This window comes from Hemitrygon akajei, chromosome 24, assembly GCF_048418815.1.
Source record: "Hemitrygon akajei chromosome 24, sHemAka1.3, whole genome shotgun sequence".
Lineage (NCBI taxonomy): Eukaryota > Metazoa > Chordata > Chondrichthyes > Myliobatiformes > Dasyatidae > Hemitrygon > Hemitrygon akajei.
This window is the reverse complement of record NC_133147.1, coordinates 24,992,353-25,014,098: the sequence shown is the minus strand read 5'-3', so window position 1 is coordinate 25,014,098 and position 21,746 is coordinate 24,992,353. Positions and strand designations below refer to the sequence as shown.

Here is a 21,746-nt window from a genome sequence, read left to right as displayed (position 1 = left end):
TCTCCATCTCTCTCTCTCTCTCTCTCTCTCCTCTCTCTCTCTCTCTCTCTCTCTCTCTCTCTTTCGGATTATGTTTCTGTGTTGAAGAGTATTTCTGAGCAGATATCAACGCAAACTTTATATTTTCAGAAACATTCGCTTCATCAAAATAAATTCCTCATTTGATTTAAAGCCTACTCTCAACTCCCTCAAATCAAGTTACATTCTTCAATATCACATTATCTGTGAAAATGTTTCCTGATGTGCTCTGGTCTGTGTGATTACGAGCCATCTGGGTAAAAACTTTGTCGTCTGCGCTGCCACGGTTATGACATTTCAGTAAGAATGTAATACGGCTGCTTAATCACAGAGATTGTGTTCATTACTATTGGTGTCATTAATTAAAACATCCATTATTCAGGGGAACAAAGTTCACAATACCAATCTGCGATGCAACCGTGGCGACTGATTGGTAAATCCGTCTGCAAGTTAAATTTCTACCGAGACTATAAATCTGACTCATGTTGTACGCTTTTCTGTATCACTGGATGGGATTAAGATGATAATCATTCAGGCACGATGGAATGACTGAGCAAATGGCTTAATACTGCACAACTCCTCATAGAACGAGCTTCAGATGAAGTGATTCAGAGGGATCAATAAGTAGACGCGGATTCAATAACGTGTTGAACATGGAACGTTACACACTATACAGACCATTCGACCATGATGTTTGCAGTCCAGGGGTTAACCTAACATCTCCCTCCAACAGAGCACATAACGCCGATTTTTAGAAAAAATGGAAAACATACAGGCAAAACTGCACCCTTTCTATGCTTTCCACGTCCTTCATATAGTGAGGGGACCAGAATTGACCCCAGTACTCCCACTGGGGTCTGACCATTATCCTATATAACTGCAATATTAAACCCTCGGCTCTTCAACTTAATCCCACGTTTGTTGAAGGACAATGCAGCGTATACTTTGTTAAACACAGTGTCAATTTTGCGTAAAACATTGAGTGGTCCTATGGACTCGGACCCCAAGACCCCTCAGATCCTCCACACTGCCAAGAGTCTACCCATTAATACTATATTCTGCCATCCTATCAATGTTCCGTTGAAACCTTTGACAGTTCTCCACACTATCCACAACACACCCAACTTTACGTCATCAGCAAATTTACTAACCCAACCCTCCACTTCCTCATCCAGGTCATTTATAAAAATCACAAAGAGTAGGGGTTCCCAGAACAGATCCCTGAGACACAGCACTGGTCACCGGCCTCCATGCAGAATATGACCCGTATACACTTTACCTTCTGTGGGCAAGCCAGTTCTGAATACACAAAGCAATGTCCCCTTGGATCCCATGCCTTCTTACTTTCTCAATAAATCTTGCATGGGGTACTTCATCAACTGCCTTGCTAAAATCCATATACACTTATATCTGCGGCTCTACTTTAATCAATGTGCCTTAGTCACATCATCAAAAAATGGATGAGCTATTTTTCTCACACTAATATAGCTACCGAGTCTCCTAAATGTCCCTTTTGTGTCAGTACCTTTCTCCAGTCCCAGTCACTTTCTGGATTCGGCGTCATGTACTCGTGTTATCTTTAATGCACGCTACGTTTTCATGCGATGAGAAGGTGAAATATTGTCAGCAACCTGCAGACACCTAAGCACTGTACTTTAGAATTGTTCATATATCGCAAGTTTTATTTTATTTCATTTGGAGACAAAGCATGCCTGAACGAGCCGCACCCATCAGCGAACAACTTACTTAAAACAAGAACAATCACAGGACAATTTATAATGTCCGATTAGTCTACAACCTGATACATGTTTGGACTCTGGGAGAAGGCTGGAGCAGCTGGTGGAAACCTACGAGTACACGGCTAGGGCGTACAAGCTTCTTACAGAGAACGCCAGAATAAAATCCGAACTCTGCCGCCTCGCATCTCAGGCGCACCGGCGTGCTACCATAGCGTCCCACTGGAAAATCCCGCTGGAAGTTAAATTGGTAATGAAACTGTATGTATGGCACATGTAATATGATTTTATTTCTTACCACTACGTACTGTGATAGACGGGTAAATACATACTGGTAATTATTCAAGCTGGTTCACTCGGTCGCAGCGTGAAGTTTAATTCCCTTTTGATTTCTGTCCATGCAGTGAACGTTCTGACGATTGTGGTTCTGTACCGGGGCAAGTGCGGTCTCTCCAGAAGCGTCACTCGCTACCTGGTAGCCATGGCAGCGGCGGATCTTTTGGTCGTCGTCCTCGACGTGGTCCTGAATCAAAATTCCGATCGCCTACTGGCAACAGTTCAGCTTCATGCGCGCCGTCCACGTGTGTAACATACACGCCGTCCTGCTCTACGCTGCCACCGACTGTTCTGTCTGGTTTACTGTCGCTTTCCACTTTTGATCGATACGTGTCCATTTGTTGTCAGGAGTTGAGAACTAAACATTGCACGGAGCGAACGGCAGCTGTGGCTCTGGGGGCAGTGATGCAGCTGAGCTGCTTAAAAAATGTCTTCTGGTATTTATGTTCAGAGGTGAATACCACCTGGATTATGCCCCCTGGTTTTGTAGAGAAAGAGACGGTGTTCTGAACTCACAAGTCTGGCTAATAATTGAATTCCTCCATTATCTCCTCACCCCCGGGGTTCCATTTTGTCTTATCTTGTTGCTCAATGCACTGACAACGAGACACGTTTTAGTGACCAGCAGAGCCCGAAGAAGACTGCGGGCCTGTAGCACCGGGGAACACTTGAGAGACACGGAACTGGAGAGCCGGAGGAAGTCCCTCGTTCTTTTGCTTGTCATATCGGGAAATTTCATTCTGTTATGGGTAATTTATATGCTATATAACATATGGGGGTAGAATGTATGATCTGGGATACCGATCCTCATTCCCACCTCTTTGTCTACAAGAGCTGGGCTTCATGCTGCAGCTCCTGAGTTGCTGCACCAACACGGCTCTTTACGCCGTGACTCAGAGAAAGTTCAGAGACCAGCTGAATGAGACAGTGAGACTCCCCTTCGCTTTCCTTGCAAAATTCCTTCCTTATGAAAGGAGATGCAGAATTTGCGTTATGCCGCTCACAAAATTCCGCAGCAGCTTTTGGTCTTGAACGATGAATAAGATACTGGAGCAGAAGCACGCAATTCGTCCTATCAAGTCTGTTCCCGTATTCCATCGTGGCTAGCTTATTATCCCACTTAAACTCATTCCCCTACCTTCTCCTGCACCTTGTGTCGACATGAATAATTAAATACCTATCAACTTCCGCTTTAAATCTAAGCAGTGACCTGACCTCACAGCCCAGAATGGCAATGAATTCTAGATTCTACGCCTTCATTAATCGGAGGAACTGAGTTAAAATCCGCCAGGTAATGTTGTGCACTCTTGGAGTGTTGTTTTCACTTATCGTCACCTCGAAATAGAAAGCATGTGAACACTTTAGACAGGCTGCAGAGGAAATTTACCAAAATGCTGCCTGGATTACAGGGCATCTGCTATGAGAAAAGAGCGAGCTGGGACCTCCCTTTTTTTTGAACGAAGGACACGATTTCGTAGATACTTGTAAAATTGGAAGAGACATAAATAGATTAGACGGCAACGACTTTTTCTCCAAGGGTGGTAATGGATAATACCAGAAAACATCCTTTTTAGATGAGTCGAGCACGTTTATGGGAGATATTAGAGGTTGGTTTGTTGTTATATTACACAGAGACTGGTAAGAGTCTTGAATGCAATTGCAGGGGTCATATTTGAGTCTGGACATTCGGGGCATTTAAAAGGGCCTTAGATCGGCACATAAATGAATGAAAATAGAGAGAAATAGTCCATATTGGGGGCGATGTTTACTTTGATCGTACAGAAGGTTAAATGTTTTCGCATAACATCATGGACGAATATCTCATTATGTCCTGTACTGTTCTGTGTTTAGAGTTTTTTGTATTTCTTAAGCATTCCTCGCCTTCACCGCCCAGACCTTCTAAAACTTCCACCGTATCTAGGTGTTCACTGTGATGGGCAGGAAGGCATGAACTTATCCTGTCTGCTCATTGAGTGTAACGAACGTCACCCTCCGTGGATTCCCATCTTCGCGCCCAAGAATTCTCTCCTTCTATTAATAAGGCATAACTTTTAGTGAATAATCCCATTGCCCGAACACGATCTGCATCTCCCATTTTTCAGCAGAACAACTGTTCCACAGAAACAGCGAAGAGTGCGTCATAAGGGGGGTGTTGATGGCGGACCTAAATGCAAGACACAGATACTGAAGTATAGGGAACAGGACGACGTTTATTGAGAAAGCAAGGGAAGTCGGGAGGAAACGACGCTGGACATTGACACACAGGTCCTGGACGAGACTAGGATTCAGGACCAGGGCTAGGACTAAGACTAGGAAAGTGGGACCAAGACAAGGAACTAGGAACTAGGTGTTTCGGCTAGGACTCCGAGCCAGAGACTGGACAGGGACCCGAAACCTGTGTCTTTGAACAGTGAACGTGCTGACGATTGCGATTCTGTCCAGGATAATGTGCGGTTTTTCTACAGCGACACACTCTACCTCGTATCCAAGACGTGTGGTTGCTGATCCTTGACGTGGTGCAGAATCAGATACCCATAGCTTATGGTCCTTTGGTTCATTGTCGCTTTCATCTTTGACCGATTTGTGCACATTTGTTGGCAGAACCTAATAAGTAAATATTGTACCAAGATAACGGCGGCTGTGGTTCTGGGGACAGTGATGGTTCTAAGCTGCTTAAATGTTTTCTGGTATTTTATGTTGAGAGGTGAATATCAACTGGGATATTATCCAAGCTTTTGTCTAAAACGACCCGGTGTTCAGCAATCACCAGTCTGGGTAGCAACTGAATCTCTCCATAATCTCCTCACTCCGGCTATCCGTTTATGCCTTATCTTACTGATCAATGCATTGAAGACTAGACACACCATAGTCACCAGCAGAGCTCGATGAAGCCTGCGTATCTCCAGCCCCTGGGAGAACCTGAGAGACACAGAGATGGAGAGCCGGAGGAAGTACCTTGATTGTTATATCGGGCACTTTCATCTTGTTGTTAGAAATTTATATGTTATATAAACATGGGACGGAATATATGATTGAGGATACCAGTTCTCATTCCAACCCTGTTAGATACAACTGAGCTTCATTCTCCAGCTTCGTAGCTGCTGCACCAACTCTGCTCTTTACACCGTGACTCAAATTAAGTTTAGAGAGCAACTGAAGGAAACAGCGAATTTCCCATTAGCTCTTCTTGCAAAATCCATGACATGACGAGAGGATTTGGCTCCACCAAAAAAACATGGGAGCAGAATATGGGTTTTCAACTCATCCAGGTGTTCCCACTTTCCATCTTATTATTTCGCATTACCGCAATCTCCTTCGTTCTCCACGTATCCTTTGAGTCCCTGACTAATCAAGAAGCAATCAGCCTCCACTTTAAATTTACCCAATGACCTGGCCTCCACAGCCGAATGTGGCAAATAATTCAATAGATGTACTACTCGCAGGTTGAAGGAATTTCTCCTCGTCGCTATTCAAAATAGACATTTCTTTATTCTAAAGAGGTCCTACACTCACCCGCTATAGGAACTACCCAACCCACGTCTATTCTTTTATTGCTCAACAGCTTTTAACGAGAGCACCCTCTCCCCATTCGACTAAATGTCTCCCAGCACAGGCACAGAGGCGTGAAACATTTGCTTTCGTTAAGCATTTCATTCCCGGAATTATTCTGGTGAACATCCACTGGAATCTCTCCAATGGCAGCATATCTCAGATAAAGGGTCCCTATCTGCTCACAATACTCCAGTTGCGGTCTGTGCAATGCGTCCTAAAGCCTCTGCATTAGGTCCTTCTATTCTTTTAATTTCGAGTCCTCTTGAAATGAATGTCGACATTAAGTATGCCACCGATTCAGCCTGCAGGTTAGCCTTTACGGAGCCCTGCAAAAAGTCCCCCAAGTTCCCTTGCACCTGGAATTTTGTGTTTTCTCCCCATTTAGAAATAGTCTACGTGTTTATTCCTTATGTGCTAAATTTTCTTGCTACAGGAACTCAGGTTTATCACTAACCCCGTGCTTGGAAATTCGCAAAAAATTTTGATTCACTACACGTTTGAAGAGCAATAAAATTTCACCGACTGGCCACTTTATTAGCTACTCTTGTACCATTGCTTGCTAATTGAAATATCTCATCGAGCGATCATATGGATGCAACTCAATACCTAAAAGCATGCAGGAATGGTTAAGAATTACAGTTGTCGTTCAGACCAAAAATCAGAATGAGTAAGAAGTGCGATTGTAATGACTTTGACGCAGAATGATCATTAGAGACAGACGACGTGCTTTGAGACTTTCAGGCACTGCGCTACACCCAGTATTTTCAATAAAGCAGTCATTAGATTTAACAGTGTATTGTGCGACAAAAAGTAAATTTAAAATAACATCTATGGCGCAGTTATGTGGGCGAAATGGCATTTTTAATGACTGCGGTCAGAGGAAATCTGTCATCTGGTTCAAGTTGACAGCACGACTTCAGAAACTCAAATAACCACGTGTTACAAGCACGTGTTCAGCTGTTCAAGCAGCACTCCTGAACGAAGATCAAGTCTGATCCTGAAGTGGATGGTCTGCAGCAACACAATATTACGAACGTGCACTTCGTATACACTTAAAAGTTGTAGAATCTACCTAATAAAGTGCCCACTGATTACGTTGTTGTTGGCAACGGACTACCGTTCCAGTAATTCCTGCGGCAGATACTATATAGAATCTAAGCATCCCACTGAGTTTGGCGTAATCTAGTTGTGACCAATTACTGAGGGCAGAAGCCATGTAGCAGCAGGAAGCTATTAGATCGGCAGGGGAGGGTATGATTCCGGTGGGCATTCTGCATCAGGCGTGTGATCTCTGTGCGGAAACGCAGCAACTGGGAGTTTGGAAAGAAGGAGAGTGAGACGGGGAGTGATGCAGAGAGGGAGGGGTGAAGAAGCGAATGCGGGTCAGGGGCCAGACGTCGAGCAGTTTTTGCAGAGCAAGAGGTGGAAATGCAGAAATCTGAGGGTGTGGAGATGGAGATGGAGAAGAGTGGGATTCAAGGGAAAGGACACTCGGTGCCGAGAAAGTGGTAACTGGGTTGTGAGAAAGGAAGGTGTGGTCGTCAGAGATGTGAGAAGGGATGGAGAGGACAGGTGGTGAGGGAAAGAGGGGGAGATGACAGGACTGAATGAGAAAAATGGGAGGGGACGCAATGGGTGGGCTGGGAGGGAAAAAAAGTGCGAGAGGGACGGGTTGATGTGGTTTGGGGATGTAATTGAGAGGACAGAATGGCCGTGGTGGGGGTGCCGTGAAGAAGATGCGAGGCCGATGGTGGTACCGAGTTGGAGGGGATGCCAGGAGAGAAAATGGAGGAGTGGCCGGTGTGCGGTAGTGAGGGGAGAGAGAAAGGCTTGAAAACAATTTTAAATTTGATAGTAAAAGCTTTTTCAAATATGTAAAAAATAAAAGAGAGATGAGAGTGGATATAGGACAGCTAGAACATGAGGCCGGAGAAATAATAACGTGGGACAAGGATATGACAGATTTTCTAAATAGTAGTTTGCATTAGTATTCTATTGAGGAATACACTGGCATATACCGGATTTTGAAAGGTGTGAAGGAAGAGTGGAGCTACTATTACAAGGGAAAGGGTGCTCAAAAAGTTGGAAGTCCTAAGTCTACAGAAACCGCCAGGACCAGATGAACAACATCGTAGTGTTCTGAAACGGGTGGAAGTTTGGAATTAAATCATAGAGCAGTTAACGTGACGTTAGTAGCTGGGACGATTTCGGTGTCAATTGTGAAGGATGAGGTTATGGAGAATTTGGTGACACAGACATGATAGGAGAAAGACAGCATGGCTTCCTTAATGAAAACCTTGCCTGTCGAACCTGCGGGATTTCTTGGAGGGGTTTACACGTAGGATAGATAAAGGGGGTGTAGTGGATGCTGTATATTTGGACTTCCGTAAGGGTTTTAACTACGCCACGCACATTAGGCTCCTTACCAAGTTAAGAGCTAACGTCATTAGAGGAAAGTTACTGGCATGGTTAAAGCATTAGGTGATTGGTAGGAAGCAGCGAGTGGGAATGGAAGGATCTCTTTCGTGTGCTGCCAGTACCTAGTGGTGTTCCACAGGCGCTGGTGCAGAGAACGCCTCTGTTTATGCTGCATGTCAATCATTTAGATGATGGAATAGGTGGCTTTGTTGACATGTTTGTGGAAGATAGGAAGGTTGGAGGAGGAGTGGGCAGTGTTGAGGATACAGGCCACCTGTAAAAGGACAGATAGATTAGTAGAATATGCAACAGAATGGCAGATGGAATACAAAGTTGGAAAATGTGTGCTTATGCACTTTGTTAGTAGAACTAAATGTGCAGACTATGTTCTAAACGGGAGAAAATCTAAAACATCAGAGATCGGAGTTCTGAGAGGCGGGACTGCGCAGGCGCGTGAAGGAGGCCTGGGAAAGAGGGAAGATATAAAAAGAACGCAGCCTTAAGAAGCGGGCAGCTTCGTTTGCGGGCAGCGGAGTGAGCCGGGAGCAGAGTGTAGGGCTTGGGCTCAGAGGGCTTAGGCGGAAGAGGGCACAGTAGGCTTATCTTTTAGTTCTTGTTATTTTCAGTTATTCGGGAAGTATGAGTGTGAGGGCAGCTTGTTGTTCTCGGTGTCGGATGTGGGAGATCCTGGAGTCTCCGAGCCTCCCGGACGTCCACATCTGCGCCAGGTGCGCCGAACTGCAGCTCCTGAGGGACCGAATTAGGGAACTGGAGCTGCAGCTCGATGACCTTCGCCTGGTCAGGGAGAGTGAGGAGGTGATAGAGAGGAGTTACAGGCAGTTGGTCAATCCGGGGCCACGGGAGGCAGATAGGTGGGTCACGGTCAGGAAGGGGAAGGGGCAGGTACTAGAGAGTACCCCAGTGGCTGTATCCCTTGACAATAAGTACTCATGTTTGAGTACTGTTGGGGGGGACAGCCTACCTGGAGGAAGTGACAGTGGCCGGGCCTCCGGCACAGAGGACGGCCCTATAGCTCAGAAGGGTAGGGATAGAAGAAAGAGGACCATAGTAATAGGGGACTCGATAGTCAGGGGTTCAGACAGGCGGTTCTGTGGAGGTGATCGGGAGTCCCGGATGGTAGTTTGCCTCCCTGGTGCCAGGGTCCGGGACGTTTCTGATCGCGTCCAAGATATCCTGAAGTGGGAAGGTGAGGAGCCAGAGGTCGTGGTACATGTAGGTACCAATGACATAGGTAGGAAAGGGGAAGAGGTCCTGAAACGAGAGTATAGGGAGTTAGGAAGGCAGTTAAGAAGAAGGACCGCAAAGGTAGTAATCTCGGGATTACTGCCTGTGCCACGCGACAGTGAGAGTAGGAATGGAATTAGGTGGAGGATGAATGCGTGGTTGAGGGATTGGAGCAGGGGGCAGGGATTCAAGTTTCTGGATCATTGGGACCTCTTCTGGGGCAGGCGTCCTGTTCAAGAAGGACGGGTTACACTTGAATCCTGGGGGGACCAATATCCTAGCGGGGAGGTTTGCTAGGGCTACGGGGCAGACTTTAAACTAGTAAGATGGGGGGGGCGGAAATCAATTTGAGGAAACTATGGGAGAGGAGGTTAGTTCACCAGTAGAGCAAGTAAGTACACAGTGTGTGAGGGAGGAAAGGCAGGTGATGGAGAAGGGATGCGCTCAGCCCGAAGTTGTAGGGGAAAAGAAAGAAAAGGATAATAAATTTGAATGCATTGCTAGGGATGAAAAGAGAGGAGGAGGTGGAGAGTATCTTAAATGTATCTATTTTAATGCTAGGAGCATTGTAAGAAAGGTGGATGAGCTTAGTGTGGATTGATACCTGGAATTATGATGTTGTAGCTATTAGTGAAACATGGTTGCAGGAAGGGTGTAATTGGCAACTAAATATTCCTGGATTTAGTTGCTTCAGGTGTGATAGAGTAGGAGGGGCCAGAGGAGAAGGTGTTGCATTGCTTGTCCGAGAAAATCTTATGGCGGTGCTTTGGAAGGATAGATTACAGAGCTCCTCTAGGGAGGCTATTTGGGTGGAATTGAGGAATGGGAAAGGTGCAGTAACACTGATAGGAGTGTATTATAGGCCACCTAATGGGGAGCGTGAGTTGGAAGAGCAAATGTGTAAGGAGATAGCAGATATTTGTAGTAAACACAAGGTGGTGATTGTGGGAGATTTTAATTTTCCACACATAGATTGGGAAGCTCATTCTGTAAAAGGGCTGGATGGTTTAGAGTTTGTGAAATGTGTGCAGGATAGCTTTTTGCAACAATACATAGAAGTACCGACGAGAGATGGGGCAGTGTTGGATCTCCTGTTAGGGAATGCGATAGGTCAGCTGACAGATGTATGTGTTGGGGAGCACTTCGGGTCCAGTGATCACAATAGCATTAGCTTCAATATAATTATGGAGAAGGACAGGACTGGACCTAGAGTTGAGATTTTTGATTGGAGAAAGGCTAACTTTGAGGAGATGCGCAGGGATTTAGAGAGAGTGGATTGGGTCAAGTTGTTTTATGGGAAGGATGTAATAGAGAAATGGAGGTCATTTAAGGGTGAAATTATGAGGGTACAGAATCTTTATGTTCCTGTTCGGTTGAAAGGAAAGGTTAAAGGTTTGAAAGCGCCATGGTTTTCAAGGGATATTAGAAACTTGGTTCAAAAAAAGAGGGATGTCTACAATAGATATAGGCAGCATGGAGTAAAGGAATTGCTCGAGGAATATAAAGAATGTAAAAGGAAACTTAAGAAAGTGATTAGAAAAGCTAAAAGAAGTTAAGAGTTTGGTTTGGCAAATAAGGTGGAAGTAAATCCGAAAGGCTTCTACAGTTATATTAAAAGCAAGAGGATAGTGAGGGATAAAATTGGTCCCTTAGAGAATCAGGGTGGTCAGCTATGTGTGGAGCCGAGGGAGATGGGAGAGATTTTGAACGATTTCTTCTCTTCGGTATTCACTAAGGAGAAGGATACTGAATGGTGTAAGGTGTGGGAAACAAGTAAGGAAGTTATGGAACCTATGACAATTAAAGAGGTGGAAGTACTGGCGCTTTTAAGAAATTTAAAAGTGGATAAATCTCCGGGTCCTGACCGGATATTCCCCAGGACCTTGAGGGAAGTTTGTGTAGAGATAGCAGGAGCTCTGACGGAGATCTTTCAGATGTCATTAGAAACGGGGATTGTGCCGGAGGATTGGCGTATTGCTCATGTGGTTCCATTGTTTAAAAAGGGTTCTAGAAGTAAGCCTGGCAATTATAGACCTGTCAGTTTGACATCAGTGGTGGGTAAATTAATGGAAAGTATTCTTAGAGATAGTATTTATAATTATCTGGATAGACAGGATCTGATTAGGAGTAGCCAGCATGGATTTGTGCGTCGAAGGTCATGTTTGACAAACCTTATTGAATTTTTTGAAGTAGTTACGAGGAATGTTGACGAGGGTAAGGCAGTGGATGTAGTCTATACGGACTTCAGCAAGGCCTTTGACAAAGTTCCACATGGAAGGTTAGTTAAGAAGGTTCAGTCGTTAGGTATTAATGCTAGAGTAATAAAACGGATTCAACAGTGGCTAGTTGGGAGATGCCAGAGAGTAGTGGTGGATAATTGTTTATCGGGATGGAGGCCGGTGACTAGCGGGGTGCCTCAGGGATCTGTTTTGGGCCCAATGTTGTTTGTAATATACATAAATGATCTGGATGATGGGGTGGTAAATTGGATTAGTAAGTATGCCGATGATACTAAGGTAGGAGGTGTTGTGGATAATGAGGTGGGTTTTCAAAGCTTGCAGGGAGATTTATGCCGGTTAGAAGAATGGGCTGAACGTTGGCAGATGGAGTTTAATGCTGAGAAGTGTGAGGTTCTACATTTTGGCAGGAATAATCCAAATAGAACATACAGGGTAAATGGTAGGGCATTGAGGAATGCAGTGGAACAGAGAGATCTAGGAATAACAGTGCATAGTTCCCTGAAGGTGGAGTCTCATGTAGATAGGGTGGTGAAGAAGAAGGCTTTTGGAACGCTGGCCTTTATAAATCAGAGCATTGAGTACAGAAGTTGGGATGTAATGTTAAAATTGTACAAGGCATTGGTAAGACCAAATTTGGAATATTGTGTACAGTTCTGGTCACCGAATTATAGGAAAGATATCAATAAATTAGAGAGAGTGCAGAGACGATTTACTAGGATGTTACCTGGGTTTCAGCACTTAAGTTACAGAGAAAGGTTGAACAAGTTAGGTCTCTATTCATTGGAGCGTAGAAGGTTGAGGGGGGATTTGATCGAGGTATTTAAAATGTTGAGAGGGATAGATAGAGTTGACGTGAATAGGCTGTTTCCATTGAGAGTAGGGGAGATTCGAACGAGAGGACATGATTTGAGAGTTAGGGGGCAAAAGTTTCAGGGAAACACGAGGGGGTATTTCTTTACTCAGAGAGTGATAGCTGTGTGGAATGAGCTTCCTGTAGAAGTAGTAGAGGCCAGTTCAGTTGTGTCATTTAAGGTAAAATTGGATAGGTATATGGACAGGAAAGGAGTGGAGGATTATGGGCTGAGTGCGGGTTCGTGGGACTAGGTGAGATTAAGAGTTTGGCACGGACTAGGAGGGCCGGAATGGCCTGTTTCCGTGCTGTGATTGTTATATGGTTATATGTAAGGGGACTTGTGAGTCCTTACTGTGAGGTAGGCAAATGCAATATTAGAATTCATTTCAAGAGGTCTCGAATGTAAGAGCAGGGATGTGATGCCGAGGCTTCATAAGGCACTGGTGAAGCCTTACCGTGCACATTGTAAACGGTTTTGGGCCCCTAATGTCAGAACCAATGTGCTGGCATTGGAGAGGATTCAGAGTCGGCTTAAAAGAATGATTCAGGGAATGAAAGGGTTATCATGCTAGAATGTTTGATATCTCTGCTTCTCTACTCGCTGGAATTTAGTTGGCTATTTGATTGCTAATTTGTTAGTTTCGGCACAACGTTTTGGGTCGAAGGACGTGTTCCCGAGCTGCACTGCCGAATGACATTCGGTATTTTGTGTGTGTGTGTGTGTGTGTGTGTGTGTGTGTGTGTATGTGTGTGTGTGTGTGTGTGTGTGTGTGTGTGTGTGTGTGTGTGTGTGTGTGTGTGTGTGTGTGTGTGTGTGTGTGTGTGTGTGTGTGTCTGTGTTTCGGCAGTGCGGACTCACCATTTATCCAGCAGCCTTTGTGCGATTTGGAGAAAGTTACTGAGGTGCTTACCTTTAAACAGGATGTCTCCTGAGATGCTGCTCTATCCCGCAGGAAGACAACAATTCCAGGGACAAAGTCACTGTTTCTAAACACGAACCCTTCCTCTATGGCCTGTGTGGTCCTGCGAGAGGTACACAATACTATTGCAATAAATGCCCGGGTACAACAAAGAAATGCTGAAAATGCGCAGTGGTCGGGCAGCGTCTCAAGTAATCGATTTAGCATTCATGAAGTATATCGAGACCGATTACACGAAGCGGGGAAACGTAGAATTATCCGAAGGCCTAGTGCAGAAAGAATTTAATTTGTGTCAGTAAATGGTGATATATTCAGGCGGCCTAATAGTGGTAGAGCGGGCAGCAGGAATGGTTAGGATGTGGGGTTTCTTACAGAACGAAGCCGCCCCTCCTCTCTGCAAACTGATCTGGCCAGGAGGAAAAATAAACTGAACATATGTAAACTATCCTTGGCGTTAACCTTCGGGGTGCCTAAGTTTGACTTGAGTGGCAGCAGAACTCTCAATAGATACGATGAAATATTCTCGTTTTAGTCTGTTCCAGCTACAAAGCACAACTGCTTCCAAGTTAATACAGTCAACAAAGATGTTTTAATGTGTTTAAACGAATTATCGCTGCTTAAAACTGACGGAAACAATACTGCATTGAAACCTCTGTAGATCAGTGTGTGCCTACAAAGATTTACTGTACATTCCCAATGCAAAAGCCGTGGATGAACCAGGAGGCACGTCGTCGTCTGTGACATTCAAGTCTGGCGACCCAGGCCTATAGCAGAAAACCACGTATGATTTTTGGAGGGCTATTAAAAGGGCGAAGAGACAAATTCAAACGAGGTTGGAGGCGACATCGGATGTACAGCAACTCCGGCGCGGTTTTCAAGACATTACTTCCTACAAAGCGCAACACAAAAGCGTGCGTGGTAGCGATGTTTGACTACCAGATGAACTCAACGCCTTCTATGCCCGCTTTGAAAAGGGGAATACAACTACAGCTGTGAAGATCCCTGCTGCACCGGATGACCATGTGATCTTTGTCTCAGTGGCCGATGTTGGGTTGTCTTTAAAGAGACTGAACCGTCACAAGGCAGAAGGTCCCGATGGAGTATCTGGTAAGGTTCTGAAAACTTGTGCCAACCAACTGTCGGGAGTATTCAAGGACATTTTCAACCTCTCACTGCTACGGGCGAAAGTTTCCGCTTGCTTCGAAAAGGCAACTATTATACCGATGCCTAAGAAGAATAATCTGAGCAGCCTTAATGACTATCGCCCGGTAGCACTCACATCGACAGTGATGAAATGCTTTGAGAGGTTGGTCATGAGTAGACTGAACTCCTGCCTCAGCAAGGACCTGGACCTATTGCAATTCGCCTATCGCCACAATAGGTAGATGCAATTTAAATGTCTCTTCACACAGCTTTAGACCACCTGGATAAAACAAGCACCTATGTCAGGATTCCGTTCATCGACCGTAGCTCAGCATTTAATAGCAATTCTGATTGAGAAGTTGCAGACTCTAGGCCCCTGTACCACCTTTTGCAATTGGATCCTTGACATCCTAACCGGAAGACCACAATCTGTGCGGATTGGCGATAACATCTCCTCCTCGCTGACGATCAACTTTGCTGCACCTCAGGGGTGTGTGCATAGCCCACTGCTCTACTCTGTATATGACTGTTTGGCTAGGCAGAGATCAAATACCACTTATAAATTTTCTGATGACATAACCATTGTTGGTATAATCTGAGATGGTGACGACAGGCCAAAGAGGACCGAGATATGCCAACTGGTGATATGCCACTATTTAGGGCCTCCAGCACCCAGGGCATGCCCTTTTCTCACTATTATCATTAGGGAGGAGGTACAGAAACATGAAGGCATACACTCAGCGATTCAGGAGCAGCTTCTTCCCCTCAGCCATCCGATTCCTGAATGGATATTGAACCCTTGGACACGACCTCACTCTTTTTAATATATATTATTTCTCTTTTTACACGATTTTTAATATTTTCAATATGCGTATACTGTAATTGATTTACTTATTTATTTATTGTTATTATATTTTGTTTTGTTGAACTGCTGCAGCTAAGTTACCAAATTTAAAGACACATGCCGGTGATATTAAACCTAATTCGGATTCTGGGTCTGATTCTGATTCATTAATATTTTTTCCGCCGCCATTCCATTATCCGAAGAAGACTGATGGTTTTGGCACTTTGACCACAGGTAGACATAATGCTCAGCTGATTTGAGAAGTGGCAGATGGCGTTCAATCCGGAAAATTGCGAAGTAATAGACTTCAGGAGGTCCAAATTACAAGGATATTGGCGGATTTTTGGCTATGGGGAAGAACAGCTGGAGTCTTTGATCCCTCAAAGTGATTTCGTAGAGGAATAAAATTAGAAGAGGACAGTCAAGGCCTTTATTTTCAAGGGCGACTACGGATAATACAAGAAGGCATTCTTCTTAGATGAGTGGAGAAATTTAATGGGAGATATGAGAAGTTGTTTTATTGTTTTATTACAAAGAGAATGGTAAGAGTCTTAAATACAATTGCATGGGTCATATTAGAGGCTGGTACTTAAGAATTTTAGATCAGCACATTAAGGAAAGAAAATGAGGGCATAGCCCATGTTGGAGGCGATGTTTACATTGATCGTCAGGAAGGTTAAATGTGTTCGCACAGCATTGTGGACGAATGTCTCGTTCTGTGCTGTACTGCCCAGTGTTCAATGTTTTATCTTTATCTCGCAAGCAATCCTCACCTTCACCAAGCAGCCCTGGTAAAATTTGCACCATATTGTGCTGTTGACCGTGTTGGGCAAAAAGGTGTTAACTTATTCCGTCTGCTTATTGAGTGTAACAAATGTCACTCTCTGTGGAATCCGATCTTCACTCCAAAGAATTCTCTACTTCTATTAATACGGCATAACTTCAAGTGAATTGGCCCATTGCCCGAAGACACAAACAACTGTTCCACAGAAGCGGAGAAGAGCATTGGAATCTTGAACTGGAGGCAATTACAGTGCGATGGAAAGAAATACATTCTGGACGTTTGAATATGTATTTTCAAATTATTATTGGTTGTCACTAGGTGATCGGATCTGTTATGCTCTCCGGACCATAAACCCCGTTTATTATCCAATGCTGGCTGCAGTTGCTGTTCCTGGTAAGCCTTCCATTAACTGTTAAGTCTGCACTGCATTATAATTTCTCGAACCCAGCCGCCGCAATTTTTTTTAATCCTGACACGTTTCTAACCGCACATCGTCGAAAGTGGCCTCTGCTTACTCTCTGCGACTACGCTGCATTTTGAAAAGTATGGTGTTTCTGTTTTTCTTTTTCCCCATGTGCTTGTATGCAATCGTCAACTCCAACGTTTTGTGAACATCTACCGTCCCAGCCCACTTCTTTTTCAATATCATGCTGCATGTTTCTTCTCTCGGCCTCTTTCTCTCTCTGTTTTCAATTGTGCTTTATGTGTTTAAGAATAATATTCACTGAAGACAGTGCAATGCTTGGAGCATCAAATTTTGTGCGCTATTCGCAAGACACCATATCAACAGCTTTCTCAATATCAATTCCACATCAGCATTAAATCCGAGACTTTCAACTCTTTCAACACCTTTCGTTTCAATATCACATTCTGCTTGAAAACGCTTCTCTGAAGACTTCTGGAGTGCGGAATTAATCAATACGAGCCGTCAGGGTAAAAGTGAAGCTGCTGGTCTGCATTGCCACGATAATGATAGTTCAGTAAAAAAAAAAGTATTTGGCTGTTTAATCACAGAGTCTGCCTCCCTTATTAAGGGTATTAAGGGTAAGAATTCCCATGGGTCAGGACATCAAGAGTTTCGGTACAAAACCTCTACGCTACCGTGGCACCATCCTGGTATATCCCAATCTAAACGCTTTGTTTGAATGACTGCATGGAATTAAGAGGGATAAAAATCAGCCATAATGGAACGATGGAGCAGACTCGATGAGCTGAAAGGCATCGTTCAACTCTCAGCTCTCATGGACCGAGGGAAATGATTGAGGCGGGTACAATACTGTTTAGAGGCTGCTACAATAACATTATGAAACAAAGAACGGTGCAGCACTGTAGAGACACTTCGGATCAATACCGTGACCGATAAACAATCTCGTATCTCCTCCCGACAGAGCAAAAAATGCATTGGTTTTTTTTTGTCACCCACGTCTATGTCTATCTGAGAGTCGCTTAAATGTTCCTTCTGTTTCAACTTCTCTCACTAACCCTAGTCACTTGCTGATGTCGGTATCGTGACAACAAATGAAACATTGATCGTGTGGTTTTTTTTCGCATTTTACACTCCTTTTGTTATAAGAAGATGAACTAATTAGCACAACCCGCAGACATCTGTAATATACCTTTAATAGATATATTTCCTTATATTGTCTATCATTTCATTATAATAGATCCGTATCACAAGGTATTGCGATTTATTTACCTTATTTTATTAAATTTGGATGTATAGCATGGCTCAACAGTTGTTTACTTACACTAGCCTGCTAATTGGTAGGTGTTGGGTCTGTGAGAGGAAACGGGAGCACCTGGTAGAAACCCACCTGTTCATGGGGAAAAAGTAGAAACTTCTGTCAGAGGACGATGGAACAGCGTCTTACTCAACGCTACGCTACTGTGGCGTCCTCCGGGTAAATCCCGCTCGAAGTTAAATTGCTATCGAGACAGTAAATATGACAACTTTTTGGTTTCGCTCTCCTCTCATAAACCTGTAAATCCACATTAGCAATTGATCAAGCTGGTAATGCCGGTGGCAGCGTGAAGATTAATTTTCCCGTTGTTTTCTGTCCACACAGTGAACATGCTGACGATTGTGGTTCTGTCCAGAGGAAAGTGCGGTCTCTCAGCCAGCGTCACGCACTACCTCGTGTCCATGGCAGCGGCGGATCTGTTGGTTGTTATCCTCGACGTGGTCCTGAATCAGATACCCATCGCTTATCGGGAGCAGTTCAGCTTCCTGAACGCCGTCCATGTCTGTAACATTCACGCCGTCCTGCTTTACGCCGCCACCGACTGTTCCGTCTGGTTCACTGTCGCTTTCACCTTTGATCGATTCGTGCACATTTGTTGTCAGAAACTAATCAGCAAATATTGCACCAGGAGAACGGCGGCTGTGGTTCTGGGGACAGTGATGGTTTTCAGCTGCAGAAATATTTTCTGGTATTTTATGTTGAGAGGTGAATACCACCTGGGTTATTATCCCTGGTTTTGTCTGGAGAGACCCGGTATTTTGCAGTCACCAGTCTGGGCAGCAATTGAATTCCTCCATTATATCTTCACACCGACAGTTCCATTTTGTCTTATCTTGCTGCTCAATGCCTTGACGACCAGATACGTCTTAGTGTCTAGCAGGGCTCGAAGAAGACTGCGGGTCTCCAGCACCGGGGAGAAAGTGAGAGATACAGAGATGGAGAGCCGGAGGAAGTCCCTCGCTCTACTGATTGCTATATCGGGCAATTTCATCCTGTTATGGGGACTTTATATGATATACAACATATGGGGCAGAATGTTTGATCTAGGATACCTATCCTCAATCCCACATCTTTTTCTTCAAGAGCTAGGTTTCATGCTCCAGCTCCTGAGCTGCGGAACCAACACGGCTCTTTACGCTGTGACTCAGACAAAGTTCAGAGAACAGTTAAAGGAGATGGTGAAATTCCCCTTCACTCTCTTTGCAAAATCCCTTGCATGACGAGAGAAGATGGGGAATTTGCGTTCTAAAATTCCACCGAGACTGGTGGCCTCCAACAACACTGGAGCAGAATGTGGGTTTACGGCCTATCGACGTGTTCAGCCTTTCAATCTTATTATGCCCCTTAACCCCATTCTCCTGCTTCCTCCACTAAGCCTTTGGCTTCCTGACTAATCAGGAAGAAATCGACCTCTGCTTCAAATTTACCCAATAATCTGGCCTCCACAGCCGACTGTAGCATAGAATTCTACAGATTTACTACCGCGAGAGATTACTCCTCATTACTGTCCTTCATAGATGTTGTTTTATTCTCAAGCCGTATACTGTGGTCCTATACTGACCCGATATGGGAAACATCCTCTCCACATATACTCCTTCAATATTCGATCGGATTCAATTGAACCCCACCCCCTCCCAACCCACTAACATTTTATTCTCATGCTGTGTACCCTGGTCCTAAATTCACCCGTTCTAGGAAACATCCTCCCCTGTTCACTCTTTCAATATTTGATTAGTTTCAACGGGATTCCCCCTCATTCTTCTAAATGCCTTCATGTACAGGCCCAGAGACATGAAGCACTTCTCATGCATTAGCCAGTTCATTCGCGGAATTATTCTTCTGAAACTCCGCCTGAAACTCCTCTCCAATGCCAATACTTCTTAAATAAAAGGTCCACAGCTCCTCGGAACATTCCAACTGAGGTGTGATAAATGCGTCCTGAACCTACATCCTCGTGTTATTTTATTTTAGAGTGTTCTCGAAATGAAAGCGAGCATTGCGTTTGCTTCCGATCCAGCCTGCAAGTTAACCTTTATTGATCCTGCGCGAAGGTTCCCAAATCCCTTTGCACTTCGATATTTGAACTTTCTCCCCAATTAGAAATAGTCTACACCTTTAATCCTTACGTTCCTTCAGACCGCTGACGTAAAACGGGAGCCAAATTTTCCTGCTACATGACCTCACGTCACTGATTTTATCTTTACTCCGTGCCTGGAAATTTGCAAAAAAAAAAATTAAAAAATAAATTAAATACCTGTTTGAAGAGCAATGGAAGTTCACAATCCGGTTGCTTTATTAGCTACTCATATACATCTACTCGTTAATGGAAGTATCGCATCAGGCAATCAGTTCACAGCAACTCAATACATAAAAGCATGCAGACAAGATAAGAGATTTACTTGTTGCTCAGATCAGACATCAGAATGAGGAAAATGTGTCATCTATGTTACCGTGGAATATTCGTTAGAGACAGACAACGTACTTTGAGTATCTCAGGAACTGCTGAACACATAATATTTTCACATTCAACAGTCTCTGGAGTTAACAGTGTATTGTGCGTAAAGCAAACATAAAATGACATTCAGCGAGCGCGCGTATGTGGGCGATAAGGCATTGTTAAATTTGGAGGTCGCTGGAAAATGGCCATCTGGTTCAAGCAGATAGGAAAGCGACCGTAACTCAAGTAACTACGCGTTACAACAATCGTGTGCAGAACAGCATCTCTGGACGCAGACCAACTCTGATCTTGAAGTAAATGGTCTGCAGCAGCAGAAGATCATGATCGTGCACGTTCTAGCCACTTAAAATTTGCAGGAAGTATCTAATAATTTGGTCATTTGGAGTACGTTGGTGTTTCCGACAGAAGTCCTCCGTGATTTGAAGCAGCCCACTTAGCTTGGCGTGATCTGGGTGTGACCAGTTGCTGAGGACACACACCAGGCCGATGAATGTCTCCATCTGGATCTGTCTATCCAGCAGCAGTAGGCCATTGGTTCGGCCGTGGAAAGGGTTGATTCTGGTGGGCATTCGGCATCTGGCGGGTCAGCTCCGTGCGGAAACGCTGGAATTGTGAGGCAGGAGAAAAGAAGTGTGATGCGGGGAGTGGTGCAGCGAGGAAAAGGTGATGGGATGAATAGGGATCAGGGAAAGGGATCGAGCAGCCTTGGGGAGCAAGAAATGGAAATGGAGAACGAAGTTGGTGTGGGGATGTGAGTGGCCCTCCCCGGGATGGAGAATGGTGGGCTGGACGGGAGCGAACACCAATGAGGAGAGAGCTTGGTTGTGAGAAAGGAATGTGCAGCCGTCAGAGGTGTGAGAAGGGAAGGAAAGGATAGGGGTGAGGGATGGGATGGTCTTGAGCGGATTGGAGGAGAGAGATGGGAGGAGACGCCGGGTGGTGAGTGTGAGAAAGACGCGTTCCTCAGAGTTGTGGTCGTACTTCAGAGGTCGGAATGGCTGTGGTGAGGAGGGGAGAAGAGGGTAAGAGGCCGCGGTTTGGAGAGAGCGGTAGGTAGTTAATGTGGGGGTAGAGAAAGTGGAGGAATGGCCGATGTGGGAGAGTGAGTGGAGAGAGTAGGACAGGTGCAGGGGAGTGGATAAGCCGGTGGAGGGTTGTGTGTAGAGGCTACTGTGGGAGTAGTGATGGTATGTAGGAAGTAGTGCAGGATTTAAAATACATGCAGGAAAGTGGGATGGAGATTGACCGGAGGTGAAAAGGAGTGAAATCAGAGGAGAGAGTTGAAAAGAGAAATAGGTTAAAATAAATAACGTTGTGGAAAGAGAGCGCGAGAGAGGGGGTGGGGGAGAGCGACAAGCTGAGTGTGGAAAGGTAAAAGATTGAAAGCTGGAGAGAAGGCTGGGAGATGGAATGCTGCGGCGAGAGGGGTGCTCTGTCTAAGGACTGTTAGAGTGAGT

General features: G+C 44.7%; 1 protein-coding gene across 1 annotated transcript; it reads left to right on the top strand.

Annotated features, from left to right (window-relative positions):
- The first annotated feature begins 18,160 nt into the window (after window positions 1-18,160).
- Window positions 18,161-19,051, top strand: LOC140715650 (probable G-protein coupled receptor 139). The gene has a single exon (XM_073028013.1). The coding sequence runs from the start codon at window positions 18,161-18,163 to the stop codon at window positions 19,049-19,051; it is 891 nt and encodes a 296-aa protein (XP_072884114.1).
- Window positions 19,052-21,746: the final 2,695 nt, after the last annotated feature.